The sequence below is a fragment of the Dasypus novemcinctus genome, chromosome 3, assembly GCF_030445035.2.
Source record: "Dasypus novemcinctus isolate mDasNov1 chromosome 3, mDasNov1.1.hap2, whole genome shotgun sequence".
In the NCBI taxonomy this organism is placed as follows: Eukaryota; Metazoa; Chordata; class Mammalia; order Cingulata; family Dasypodidae; genus Dasypus; species Dasypus novemcinctus.
Window position 1 is genome coordinate 157,167,632 of NC_080675.1, and position 13,055 is coordinate 157,180,686.

General features: G+C 49.8%; 1 protein-coding gene across 1 annotated transcript in view; it reads left to right on the top strand.

The window, feature by feature from the left end:
• Positions 1 to 579: 579 nt before the first annotated feature.
• Positions 580 to 13,055, top strand: part of ADAMTS17 (ADAM metallopeptidase with thrombospondin type 1 motif 17) — a 386,843-nt gene continuing 374,367 nt past the window's right edge. Inside the window, exons 1-3 of the mRNA XM_058294624.2 lie at positions 580 to 739; positions 1,079 to 1,467; positions 12,795 to 12,960. Coding sequence (XP_058150607.1) covers positions 661 to 739; positions 1,079 to 1,467; positions 12,795 to 12,960 — 634 coding nt within the window. The 5' untranslated portion in view covers positions 580 to 660. The remainder of the gene's footprint in view (positions 740 to 1,078; positions 1,468 to 12,794; positions 12,961 to 13,055) is intronic.

Genomic DNA, 13,055 nt, shown 5'->3' on the forward strand with positions numbered 1-13,055 from the left:
GTAGGAGGGTGTGCTCAGGCCTAGTCCACTGGCTTCCGGGGGATAAAGAGGACTGGAGGTGACACATTTTGGGAAACACCACGGACTTATCCCTGAGGTGCAAACTCAGGTGTGTCCCAAAGTGGCCGGTCCGGGAGTCCTCCCAAGCCACAAACGACCCAAACTATTTTTTTAATTTTAGCTGCAGAGGGAATATGCTTTTTGGGGGTAATACGGGTTGGCCGGGGTGATCTCCGGCCTGTCTTCCCGGGAAGTTGGGCCTCAGAGCCAAAGAGGATTTTCAAAATGAGGGTAAGCGACTCAAGAGCCTAGAACACCAGCCCGGCTCTCTCCAGGGTCGCGGGACTCCTGTCAGCGGCGACGCGCCCCCTGGTGTCCCCTGCCCTCCACTGCCCAGAAACCACGTGTAAGCAAGTGCTTACAACCTAACTACGCACCCGGGTTTGGACACATCTTAGCCAATATGGAAGGGGGAGGCGGGGCAGGGGCGAGGGATCGCCCAGTCCCTGCCCGGCTTCCGCGGGAAGGCGGGGCGCCGGGTGTTCCACGTTGGGTTTGTCCGCAGCGCTGATTACTTTTTCCGAAGGCCGGAGGGCTGCGAGTCCGCCGGCGCCGCCACCCCGCGCGTTGCTCCCCGGCCCGCTCCCTCACCCCGGGACCATGTGGGACGGCGCCCTGCTGCCTCCGCTCGTGCTGCCGCTGCTGCTGCTGCTGTTGTGGGGACTAGACCCGGGCGCAGGTAGCGCTTTCCTGCCGCCGCGCCCTGCCTCTCCCGGGCCCCCTTCCTCTGCGCTCCCCGCGGCGAGCTCGCAGCCCCGGCCTTCTGCGCAGCCTGGCTCCGGCGGGCAGAGGCTGCGGGCGGCTCCCGGGCGGGCGCGCTGTCTGCCGCCGGCTCTCCTCCCCTGACGCTTGGAGTGGCGGCCGCGCGGAGCCCTAAACCGGTGGGCGCGGGGCCCGGGGCGGAGGCGCGCGGAGGAAGCGCCCTCCGGGCCGCGCAGGGCCTTGGGCGCGACGGGAGGGCGGGCGGCCGGGCAGCGGCCGGCCCCGCTGCTCTGACGCGTGTCCTCTTTCCCCGCAGCTGGCGTCGACGCGGCGGCCGACGTGGAGGTGGTGCTCCCGCGGCGGGTGCGCCCGGACGAAGTGCACCTGCCGCCACCGCCAGGCGTCCCGGGGCTCCGGCGGCGGCGGCGACCACCCCGCGCGCCCCCCGCCACCCTGCGGCCCCGGCCCGGCGAGCGCGCCCTGCTGCTGCACCTGCCGGCCTTCGGGCGCGACCTGTACCTGCAGCTGCGCCGCGACCTGCGCTTCTTGTCCCGCGGCTTCGAGGTGGAGGAGGTGGACGAGGATGCAGCGGGGGCGACCGAACGCCGCCGACGCCCCGCGGAGCTGTGCTTCTACTCGGGCCGCGTCCTCGGCCACCCAGGGTCCCTCGCCTCGCTCAGCGCCTGCGGCGCCGCCGGCGGCCTGGTACTGCGTGCGCCCCCTCTCCTCTGGGTCTGTGCGCGGCGGCGCCCTGGGTAACCCCCACCGAGGGCTAGGGTCGTGGGGGCGAGCCTCGGCAGGAGTGCATCCTCCAGGAAGGCTCTCCCGCCGCCCGGCTCCCTTACCCCACTTCCCGAGGGGAAGCAAAGGGGAAGCAAAGAGGAATCGCCTGAATGCCCCGCGCCCTTGTACTAATTCTGCAGTCTCCGGGTGCTGGGGTTGCACAGGTGCAGATGCTGCAGCCTGCCCAGGGGTCTCGGACCCCTTGGGCCCCTGGACTGAGAGGCCCCCTGCCCCAGGTGTCTCAGAGAGAGCAGTGTTTCCATGTGCAGGTGTTTGTGCACACGGAGGACACCTGTATGTGTATATACCGCCTATTTTTAGGCTGTGGAATGCGGTTGCGGTGTACACTCAACTTCCTCTTTTGAGTCTTCTGTATCGGCAAAGGAAGTTTGGAAGTTCTCACTGATGGTCCGGGAGCTAACCCACTCTTCTTAGTGGAACCCTAAGAACCAATACGAGTAAGGAGCATTGGCATCCTTCCTTGTTTCCTTACACCTTTGGCAGCCTGCAGGCCAAGGGAGGCCCTGTCCCTCCCCCTGGAAACTTCCCCCCTCACCTATTCCTGCTGTTTCATTTGGGGCACCTGTGACAGGTGCTCTGAGGGGCAGTGGGACTTGGTACATTTGGGGTTGGCATGGCCATTTCTTTGGGCCTCTGCACTGCTTGTGCGCTTCTGATCACTGCGCCACCCTGGTGCCCAGCCACATGCTTCTTGGCTTCTCCATTCTGAGTGAGAAGCACACATGCCTGGCAGATAGGCTGCCCCCAGCAAAGCCTGCTAGAGATCACAGTGTGAAACCCGTGGGTTGTTTCCCTATCTTTCATCAGAACCAGCCTCCAGGGACCCAGCAGTCTGATGTCTGTCCTTCCTGGCACAAGAAAGAGCTCCCCCAGCCCCGTGTCAAGTTCCACCATGGAGAATAATTCTTCAGTCCCTGCCCCATAGTCACAGAGAAGCTGCCACGAAGGTCTCAGAGCCTGGGGGTCCAAGTCTTTATCTAGATAGAAGACACAAGAAGTAATTACTGGTGGGGCCTGGCTGGAGGCTGGAGTATAGCAGTGGCAGAGAATCTGGGCTGGGTCCAGACGGAGGAAGTGGAAGTAGGAGCGAGGAAGGACTTAGGTCAAGCCTGTATCATGTTCTGGGAGGGACTGTCAGGACCACATCATTTTTCCTGTTTTTTTTGTTTTGTTTTGTTTTTTGCCAAAGTGTTTAAAGTCTAGGTCACATCACTGCACTGTACTGGGAAACATCTGAATCCCATTTGCTGTGGTTTAGTAACTTTCTGTAGAGGTTGGAGTTTATACTTCTTGGTGTAAGTTTCCAGCGAGGAGTTTCCTATTTGTGAAGGAGCTGAAAGAGGCAATCTGGATAACACAGATTTAAAGTTCTCATTGGGATTGAGTTCTCACCTGCTCACAGATGAAGTTTGAGAGGAGAGGGTTCACCTAAGTCCCCTGAATTTTCTGGAAGGCACCAGGTGAGGGCGCTGTGCTTTAGCTAAAGGACCCCAGCCAAGATGCTGAGTTCAGTCTGTGCAAGTGGCTGGGGGACCTCTAAGACTTCGATTTTTAAATCCCTGCTTTCCCAGACAGTTGTGGTGTTCAGTCTGCCTTGGTCACCCCATTTGTGCGAAGCTGGACATTGACTGCTTCTCCCTAATTACACTTAAGTTGAGGACTGAAGACAGGAGGGAAGAGTCCATGGGAAAATTGGGACTTGGTTGCCAGGTGGTCCTGGGCAGCATAAATAAAAGAAAACAATAGCAACTTAAACTATCCGAGATTGCATTGCATAGCGTCTTTGATTTCAGTACTCAACTGTGTTTGAGATAGTTCTGATGGGAGGTGATTTTGTCCTAGTCCCTGTTGGCTGTAGGGAAAGCACTGTGAAGTGAGCATGTGGAGTTGTGTGTGTCTTTCAGAATAGGCTCAGCTAAAAGGCGAGGGAGAGAAGAGATGCCAAATAGATGATATCTGGTAGCCGCGGATGGGGCATTTCAAAGCCTCCTTGTATCCAAAGAATCATGTAGAGCAAGATCAGCAAACTTGTCCTGTAAAGGACCAGATAGTATGTATTTTTGACTTTGTAGGCCACATGGTCTCTGTTGCAACTACTCAGCGCTGCCATTTTAGTGCAAAAGCAGACATAGATGATACACAAGCAAATGGACTTGGCTGTGTTCCCATTGGATTTTCTGACTGTTGAATATGATTTTAATTGAGAGTAAATCCCGCTGTATGTAATAACTCCAAAAAGGCTTAGTGGAGAGTGCTAAGCTCAGGATCAGGAAAAACACAGCCTCTCTTCCCTATTGAATGGAATTAGTGTTGTTTGCCTCCAAATATGTTTGGTATATGATTAAAGGAGATGCACTAGTAAAATAGACCATTACTTAATTGCTTAGAGGGCATGAAGAGTAAATTGTGTGTTTCGTTCTGCTCCCCCTCCCTTTGACAGCAGGCCTTGTAACACTTTTCTCTTTGTCTTATTTGGAAAGCCGTGCAAGCTATACTACGTGATTCTTCGAAAACCATAGTCTCAAGTATGATTTGTTTTCTGTTTGTGTCTTCCCTTCATTTACATTTCTGGTTGTCTTTAGTCATAGTGTAGGTTTTGGGGAAGTGTTTCTATACCTACATAATTTCAACGCGATAAACTTTCTGAATGCAAGGATGGTATTTCCATCTGTTTTAGTTTCCTATGGCTGCCTTAATAATTGCCCCAAACTTGGTGGCTTAAAACAACAAACATTGGTTGTCTCACAGTTCTGGAGACCAGCAGTCTGAAATCAAAGTGTCAGCAGGGCTGCACACCCTCAGAAGGTTTTAGGGGAGAATCCTCTCTTGTTCCTTCCAGCTTCTGGTAGCTCCAGGTATTCCTTGGCTTGTGGCTGCATCACTTAGCCTCCTCCTATGTCTCTTCACTGTCGCCTCTCACAAAGATACTTGTCACTGGATTTAGGGCCCACTCATATAATCTAGGATGCTCTCATCTTGAGATCCTTGACTTAATTACATCTGCAGAGACCCTTTTCCCAAATAAGGTCACTCTCACAGGTCATGGGGATTTGGATGTAGATATGTCTATTTGGGGGAGCACCAGTCAACCTCCCCTACTCCCATGAATTTCTTTAAGTTTGCATCTACTGCTAGGACCAGACCGTAGAAAGCAGGATTAGAATCAAGATAAATTTCTTCAGGTAGAGTGGGCAATGGAGATGGTACTTGAAGGAAGAGAATGAGTGTCCACTTCTGAAAAGGCTCTCTCCACCTTGCTTCTCTGCAATTTTTCCATCTCCCCACATGAAGAGAAGTGAACAAAGATGGGAGAAGTCCAGAGGCCCTTGCTGTTGGGTTTGGTCTGCTGAGCAGTGACTGTTCCTCCTTAGATGGATGTCGACAAGTGCTGGGAAGTCCATGCACTGCACTCTCTCCATCTCTTCTTGGCTGGGACCTTGGTCTGCCAAGAGAGGTGGACACCCAGGAACTGTGGAGCATGAGGCAGCCATGCTTATCTTCCAGGACACCCCAGAAGGACAGAGAGAAGGCCAGGCATCCTCCCAACATGCCTCCTTTGGAGTCCCAGTCACACCTGCAGGACCTTTACTTTGTGTCTCTCTCTTCCAGGTTAGTTACTGGGCTTGACCTGATGGCTCAGTCTACCTTGCTGTGGCTAAGCAGCCCAGTGGCAGAGCAGGTGGCCATTTTGGTGGCACATCATTTGTGGTACTTCTTTGGTTGTAATTCTGTCCAGCTCTTTCCCATAGTCCACTGTGGAGCCTTTGAGAGAATGCTCACCTCTGTTTTATAGGGGAAGAAATTGAAGCTGCTTCCAGATAAGAGTAGATGGAGGCTGAGCTCAGCCAGCCAATGGTTAGAAGAACTGGGGAAGCCAGTTTTCAAGGGGCAGCCAGCATTTCACAGCTCCCATAAGGAAGAGGCAGGTTTAGGGTACTGCTGCTTGTGTTAGACAAGGTTCAATGGAGAAACAGAACTGACAGCGTAGATACAGCTATTCAAGCCCAAATTCTGTAGGGCAGGCTGAAAGCTGGGAACTCCAATGAAGGTTTTGATGAATTCCCCAAGAAAAGCTGGCTAGCTGAAGCAGAGGTGGAAATTCTTCTTTCTGCCTGCTAAAATCCCTTTAAGACCTTTAATTAATTGGATGAGATGTCTCTCATTGCTGAAGGCAGTCTCCTCAGTTGATTGTAGATGTCATCAGTCATAGATGCAGTCAACTCATGGATGATTTAAATCCGTGAAATACCCTCCCAGTAACAAGAGGCGAGTGCTGACTTGGGCAAATGACTGGATACCATAACCTAGCTAAATTAACCCATGAACTTAACCATTACACTGTTTGTCCCTTTAGCAAAGAGAATAATCAGTATGCCCTGTTGATTATAAAATTGCCCATCTCTTTAATGCAATATCGACTGGGTCAACTACAGCTGGCAGGATTTAGCCGTGACTAGTACTATGTAGTGTGGAGACCATTTGGAAGGGAACAACTAGACCAAACTATTTTATTATGTACATCATTATATTAATAGAGGTCTGAGGGTCTCTATCACATCAATCTTAAGTGAGTCCCCAACTAATATAACTAAAGAATTAAAGCTCTGCTTAAAGCAACCATTGAGTGGATGTTAAGGGGAAGCTCCTTTGTGTTTTAGTCTGACAGGAAAGTAAGAAGAGTGAAGACCCATGTTTAGAGGTGTGGAAGAATTAAAGGAAGGAGCTCAGATCAGAGATGTCTAAAGCCTCCCTCTCCCCCTCTGGAGGGCCATTCACAGACCCTGTTGGTGGCTTCTCATTCACCTGCACTTTGTCCTGTTTTGTGTTTCCTGTTTGTTCTTGCTCGGACCTTGCTTTGCAAGCAGCCCTGCTGAAATCTCTTAGGATGCCAGAGTGCGGATTCTTTCCACACCATGGCTCATGGGCGTGAGGCTGCCAAAGACCATCCCTTGGTTATACAAACAGAATTCCCCACTTTGAACTTTTATTTGGTTGGCAACATTAAAAAAAAAAAAGAAGTGTTCAAGATGGGATAATGTGCCCAAGAAGTCATCTTAGACTGATAGCATCCTTGGAACTTATTTACTCCACCCTGGAAGGCTGCAGCTGCCTGACCTTGGACTTGTGCAATGGGAAATGTTTTTGCAGAGTCATGTGTCCACGTTTCCCTCTGCCTGATTCTGCACATCCTGGTCACGGTCATGCCTTCATTCTTTAGGAAATGAAACTGGAAGGTCATGTGGGGCAAGTGATGGGATCCTCTTACCTTGAATGAGTTACTTAACACATTGGATCTGTCCCCTCTGCAGCCATATGAAGGGTTGACAGCACTACCCTACCCTTGCATGGCTGTGGCTAGAGTGAAATAAGGTGAAGCCTGTGAAATCATTTAATGTAGCACTGGACATACTAAGGCATTAAAAATATGTTTCCTGTCTTGCCCCATAGGCTGTTCCCAGGCTTTTCCAGTTATAAATCATCCAGTCAGTCAGCAGTGTTCACTGAATGAACAGATCATTATCACACACCTGCCATGTGTAGAATACCCTGGTAGACTCCTGGCAAGCCTCAAAAAGAATGACAATGCAAGCTCTGTATTGGAAGGCAGTCCAGAGCCGCATGGGAAGGAAGGGGCACTGGAACCTGGAGGGTGGTTGACGGGGGATATGTAGGAGAAGGTCCAGTAAGCTGAGTAGGGTGGGGGCTTCAGGGAGAAGGATGATGGGAGGAGAAGGGGACAGGCAAAGCCACCCAGGGCAGGCCCTTCCCAAGATAAGGAACCCACAAATTGGCTATGGGACAGGGGTGGTGTTAGGAATTTACCCCAGAGCAGTGGTTTTCAATGTGAGTGAGCATCTGAGTCCCTGCAGGACTCATTGAGCAGATGGCTGGGCCCCCAGCCATGGAGTTTCAGTGGGTCTGGGATGGGGCCTGAGAATTGTGAATATCTAACAAGCTCCCAGGTGTAGCAGGTGCTGCTGGACCTGGGCCCATACTTTGATAAACATTGACCCCGAGGTATTGCTGGCTGTTGATTGGGGAGGAACCTGGTGACATTAGTGTGAGGTGGGCTGGCAGGGGTGGGAGGACTGGGGGAGGCCAACACTTAGAGGTGTGGCATGACGTGGCAAGGCGGAAGCCTTGGATTGTGGAAGTGAGAATGATGTTGAAGGAAGAGTTGACCATTCTTTGTGACTCACTCCATCTAAGGATCAGAAAGAAAGAGAAGCCTGCAGTGATCCCAGGCTAAAAGAGGGGTGAAGTGGACTTTGGAAGGAAGACCAGGAGTTTGTCTTCAGGCATTTAAAATTCTCAGTGGCAGCTGTAGCTGGTCTTTGAAGGGAGTTGCCAGAAAGGTAGCTGGGGCTCAGACATGGAGGTTGGGAGCCCCTCATGCCCATGCCAGGAGGGGCACACTCCTCCCAGGCAGCAGGTGAGAGGGCCCCCCTCCACCCACTGCCAGCTCTGCTTCAGCCCCCAGGAAATCAGAGACAGCTGCAAAGAGAAGGCTTCAGTCCAGGATTGTTTATCTTTCTTGGAAGTAGACTGTCCTACACAGAAGCAAATTCACAACCCCAGGTACTCCATCCCCTCGAACTACCCAACACTATTGGATCTACACAGAGAAGAGGACCTCTAAGACACATCCCACTGAACCCAGGACTGCAGATTCCCGAAGAAAAGGCTCAGGATGTTCTTGGGCCTCTCATGGTGCTGAAATCCCAGTGGGGTCTTCTGTAGGACAATGATGAGTTCCAGGGCAGCAGTCATGTGGTTCCATCTCCTCAGCAGGGGAGTGCTCCTGAGTTCCAGAGAATGTACAGAAAGACTTTCTTTGCATTCTTTTAAAAGAGTTTCCTGGTTATGCCCAGAAGTTGTGCTAATGTGAGGTGTTGAATCTTGTCCTTCACACACTTTGCATGCCGCAATGAAGAGGCAGTCCTGCTTTGTGGAGGGGGCAGGCTAACAGTCCCTGATTTATACTCTTCAAGGAGTACAGAAACCCTTCAAACCAGGTTCCCAGAACAAAGAAAATTAGCAGGTAACCACTCAGAACTGTTCAAATGTCAGGTTATACCTGATATAGTTTATTGAATGTAAACTTCTTCGGTGGGATACCAGATATTAGATATCTTTAGAGCAGTGTTTTGTTGAGGATTGTTGTAACCCTGACAGTGGCAGCCTGTAGGCATTTTTTTTTTCTTTCATCCGATGGAATCTTTACATCATCTGTGGTATTTCACTGTCTGCGGTGAGACAGGAGAGACCTTGGGAGAGCATCCGTGGTGAGTGGAGGGAAAACACAAATCCATGCTCAGCTGTGAGGGCATGGGCAGTAGTGGGCTGGGGGCTGTGGCAGTCAGTGGAGGCCTGGTTCATGCAGGTGCTCCAAATCCAGGATACAGCAGACACTGCAAATACGGCAAGTAGGGTGGTCAGAGTATCTGGCACTCTTTAAAGTTAGGGCGCTGGTCTCCTCCACCCTGGCTGCATGTTGAAATCTCCTGGTTAGCATAAAAAAAAAAAAAAAAAAACCAGCACCCAGTTTGCATGCTCCAAGATTCTCATTCACTTGGCCTGGACTGGGGACCAGGCATCAGGAATTTTCAAATCTCTCCAAATCCACTGTGTAGCCACAGATGAGAACCACTGGGTATGGGGGTGACAGAAAGTCCCATTCCATTCCCATCCCTTCCTGTTCCCTTCCATTCCATTTCCATATCCTTTTCATTCCTTTCCATTCCCATCCCCTTCCTATACCATCCTATCACATTCCCATCCTATCCCATTCCATTCCATTCCATTCCATTCCATTCCATTCCATTCCATTCCATTCCATTCCATTCCATTCCATTCCATTCCATTCCATTCCATTCTTTCCCATTCCTTTCTGTTTCATTCCATTCACATGTCTTGAGTACCTATTTATGAGGCAGACACTGGAAAATGAAGGCAGACAACTAAGATCCTGCCTCAGAGGAACAAACCATTTATTAGGTCATGACAAATAGGGTGGTGGGTAGTGGGCTGGGGTGTAGACTACAGTGGGTCCACAGGGAAGGGGAATTAAATCCAGAGAGAGGAGGTCATGGAAACATAAGGAAGGGCTGACACATGTTTGTTGGGCCCTGAGGTTTTTCCAGGTGGTGGTGGGGTGTGGGGGAGACAGAAGTGACACTTTTTCAACAGAACATTTTATTACTGGTGATGTGATGACAGGAGCTAGGTGGGGAGCAGAATGATAACTAGAGTTGTGAAACTGATGGCAGGGTGTGGGCGGGGAGGTTCCCTTCCTGTCCTGCTCCCAAGGGTGGGGACTTTGCCCAGCCCCTCCTTCATGGCCACATCACTGCTTGAAGGACAGGCCACAAGAAAGCAAGTGTATGCTCCGTAGAATACAACCCCTGAATCCACGCATCTGTCTCTCACCAGTGTTGCCATTTTCTTCCCTGAGTGCCTGGAAACCAGCTTCTGGATTCTTCTGGAAAAGAACAACCTCCCCCAAGGAGCTAGATTATGCTTACATTTACAACCACACACACATACAATTTTTTTTCAAATGTAATTTGTAAAGGATTTCTCACCCAGGTGAAAGTGCCTCTATATTAAAAAATTTATATCATGTGTGGGCTGACTTGGCTGTTTCCATCACTGTTGAGTGCAGATGCTAGTCTGAATGAATGATAACTGACTTGAAAAGCACTCAACCCCAGGGTGCCTTTGACCCTCCACAGCCAGAGCTTTCTGGAAGAATCAGCCCCTTTGCCCTCCAGGGAGCACAGTGTTCCTTCCCTGTGCAGCTTGAGCACATGCCCTGGCCATCACTCCCCAACTTCATTTTGACCATGGCTCTTGCCACGGATGGCTCTTGAGACCTTCTAACTTTAGGTTTTCTTTGCGTTCTGCTGTACTGGAGCTCTGTGTGCCCACCACCGTGACCCCACCTCCAGCTCTTCAATCTCCCTGCAGTATCTTAGTGAGCAAGTACACGTTTTTAGTTCAAAGGAAAGGAAAGAAAGCTGTACTTTCCTGCAGTTTGTACAGTGCCACTTGAGGACAGATTTATTTGGGCAGTACAATCTCCCAATTGTTGGCAAAGGTTCTAATGAAATGGAAACCTTGAAATCTGCCGAGAGTAGTAAGTATGGTCTCACCCTATATCTTGGGCACTCAAAAGTCATCAGAGATCTTATTTAGTTTTTGTGGTTTACTAACTAAAAGGCTTGGTATTTATCTATCTTTGAGAATTCATAAGGGCACTGCATCACTTGGCTTGAGTGGACTCTGTCCTGGAGCCTCGAGAAACTGCTGCTTTGGTTTACTGCAGTGGTTCCCAAATTGTATTCCCTGGACCAGCAGTGTAAGAATCATAGGGGAACTTGGTAGAAATACAAATTCTTGGGTCCCATTCAAGACTTCCAGATGATTTTGAGGCATACTAGAGTTTGAGAACCACTGGGTTCTTCTGTCACAGCTCTTGAAAATTAATGACAGAAGACAAAGGAGAAAGGATGTCTGTGACAGCCTGAGACACATCCACCTAGTATATTGAATGTGGGCTAGCAGAGGGCACTTGGAGCGCTGCCTGGGAGGGGCTGCTAACTGCAGGGGCAACTATACAAAAGCCAGGGCTTCTCTGAGCCAGGGTTCCTGTGGAAGTTTTATCTTGATTTGCTGACTCCACTTAAAGAGGGGAGCTAGCAGGAGGTATCCCCCAGAGAATTAGGAAGGCAAATTGTTTTAATGCTATCAGCGCTGATTCCAAGTGAGGGAAATTTCAAGTCTCTGCATCCTAAATATGTGTTTAGAGTTAAAACTTTATTAAAGTGATAAACTACAAACCCTAGTTTTTCCATAAGTTTTTCATTCAATTTACACATCATATTCTATTTAAAAGTCCAGGAATTTTTTGCCATCACTTTTAAAGGGGGACTTTGAATAATATTTGACCCCACATACAAATTGTTATTAATAACTTTTAAACATTTAAAACCATATTTAGACATTTAACATACTCAATTCCATTTTTAAGGTCTTTGGTTGATTGAAAAAAAAACCTGCAAGTACTTAATTTTTACAAATCTAATGACTTAGTTTTATGAACATGGTAAGTCTTAATTTCTCCTAAATGTTCTTTTTTTTTTTTTAATGGGATTTTTAAAATAAATATTTATTTCCCTCCCTTCCCCCTCCCCCCGGGTTGTCTGTTCTCTGTGTCTATTTTGCTGCGTCTTCTTTGTCGGCTTCTGTTGTCAGCAGCACAGGAATCTGTGTCTCTCTTTGTTGCATCATCTTGCTGTGTCAGCTCTCTGTGTGTGCAGCACCATTCCTGGGCAGGCTGCACTTCCTTTCGTGATGGGTGGCTCTCCTTACAGGGCGCACTCCTTGCACGCGGGGCTCCCCTGCACGGGGGACACCCCTGTGTGGCAGGGCACTCCTTGTGCACATCAGCACTGTGCATGGGCCAGCTCCACACGGGTCAAGGAGGCCCGGGGTTTGAACCGTGGACCTCCCATGTGGTAGACGGATGCCCTAACCACTGGGCCAAGTCTGCCACCCCTAAATGTTCTAATACTGCGTATAAACCTTTAAGATTTTAATTTAAAATCCTAAATCGGAATCACTTAGACACTTTAAATTATATCAAATGCATCAGATACCCTGCCAGACTCTCTTAAGCAGTGTACAAAAAACCAATATAAATTCCCTATCACTGATATATTAATAGTAAAGTCTGACTGATTTTATATCCTCTATATTTAATTCTAAATATCCCTCCCTGGGGATAAGATATGTTTTTCCCTTCAGGATATAATTGCCATTCCCAACAGTGTTGAGGTTGTCTTCTCAATTGGATTTTTGGGGGGATGATTTAAAAATTTGTTTTAAAGGTATAATTTTTTTTTTAGTTATTATGTAATGCATCTTCTCTGAAAGCCCATGTGGAAATTGGATCATCTGCACGTTATTCTGAGCCCTCTTCCCCCATTCCCCCAGCGCACACCCCAGTGTCCCCTCTCCAACACAGCTGCTCAGTGGAGTGTTTTTCTGAGTCATGGCAAAGCTCACCCTTGGGCTCAGTGTAAACAGAGCAATTTGCCAGGGAAAAACCCCAGACAAGGAAAACCAGACCCTGGGAGAGTGGCGCTGTCACTGGCCGTAGACCTCTGGGGCCATGGTGTGCAGGAATGAGGATGACTGACCTCCCTTCTCTCTTTTCTGGTCAGGTTGGTCTCATCCAGCTTGGCCAGGAGCAAGTGCTGATCCAGCCCCTCAACAATTCCCGGCACCCGTTCGGCGCACATGAACATCTGATCAGGCGCAAATGGGCCTTGCCATCCAGCCCCATGACTGGGGCCCGGACAGCTGGGCAGCTCTGCAGAGTTCTAACTGGTGAGTCTGAGAAATGCATAGGCATCCTTGGTCGCCCGAAGTACACTGAGGTCCTGGCACCGGGACTATAGGAATCCACCTTTCCCTGTATTTGG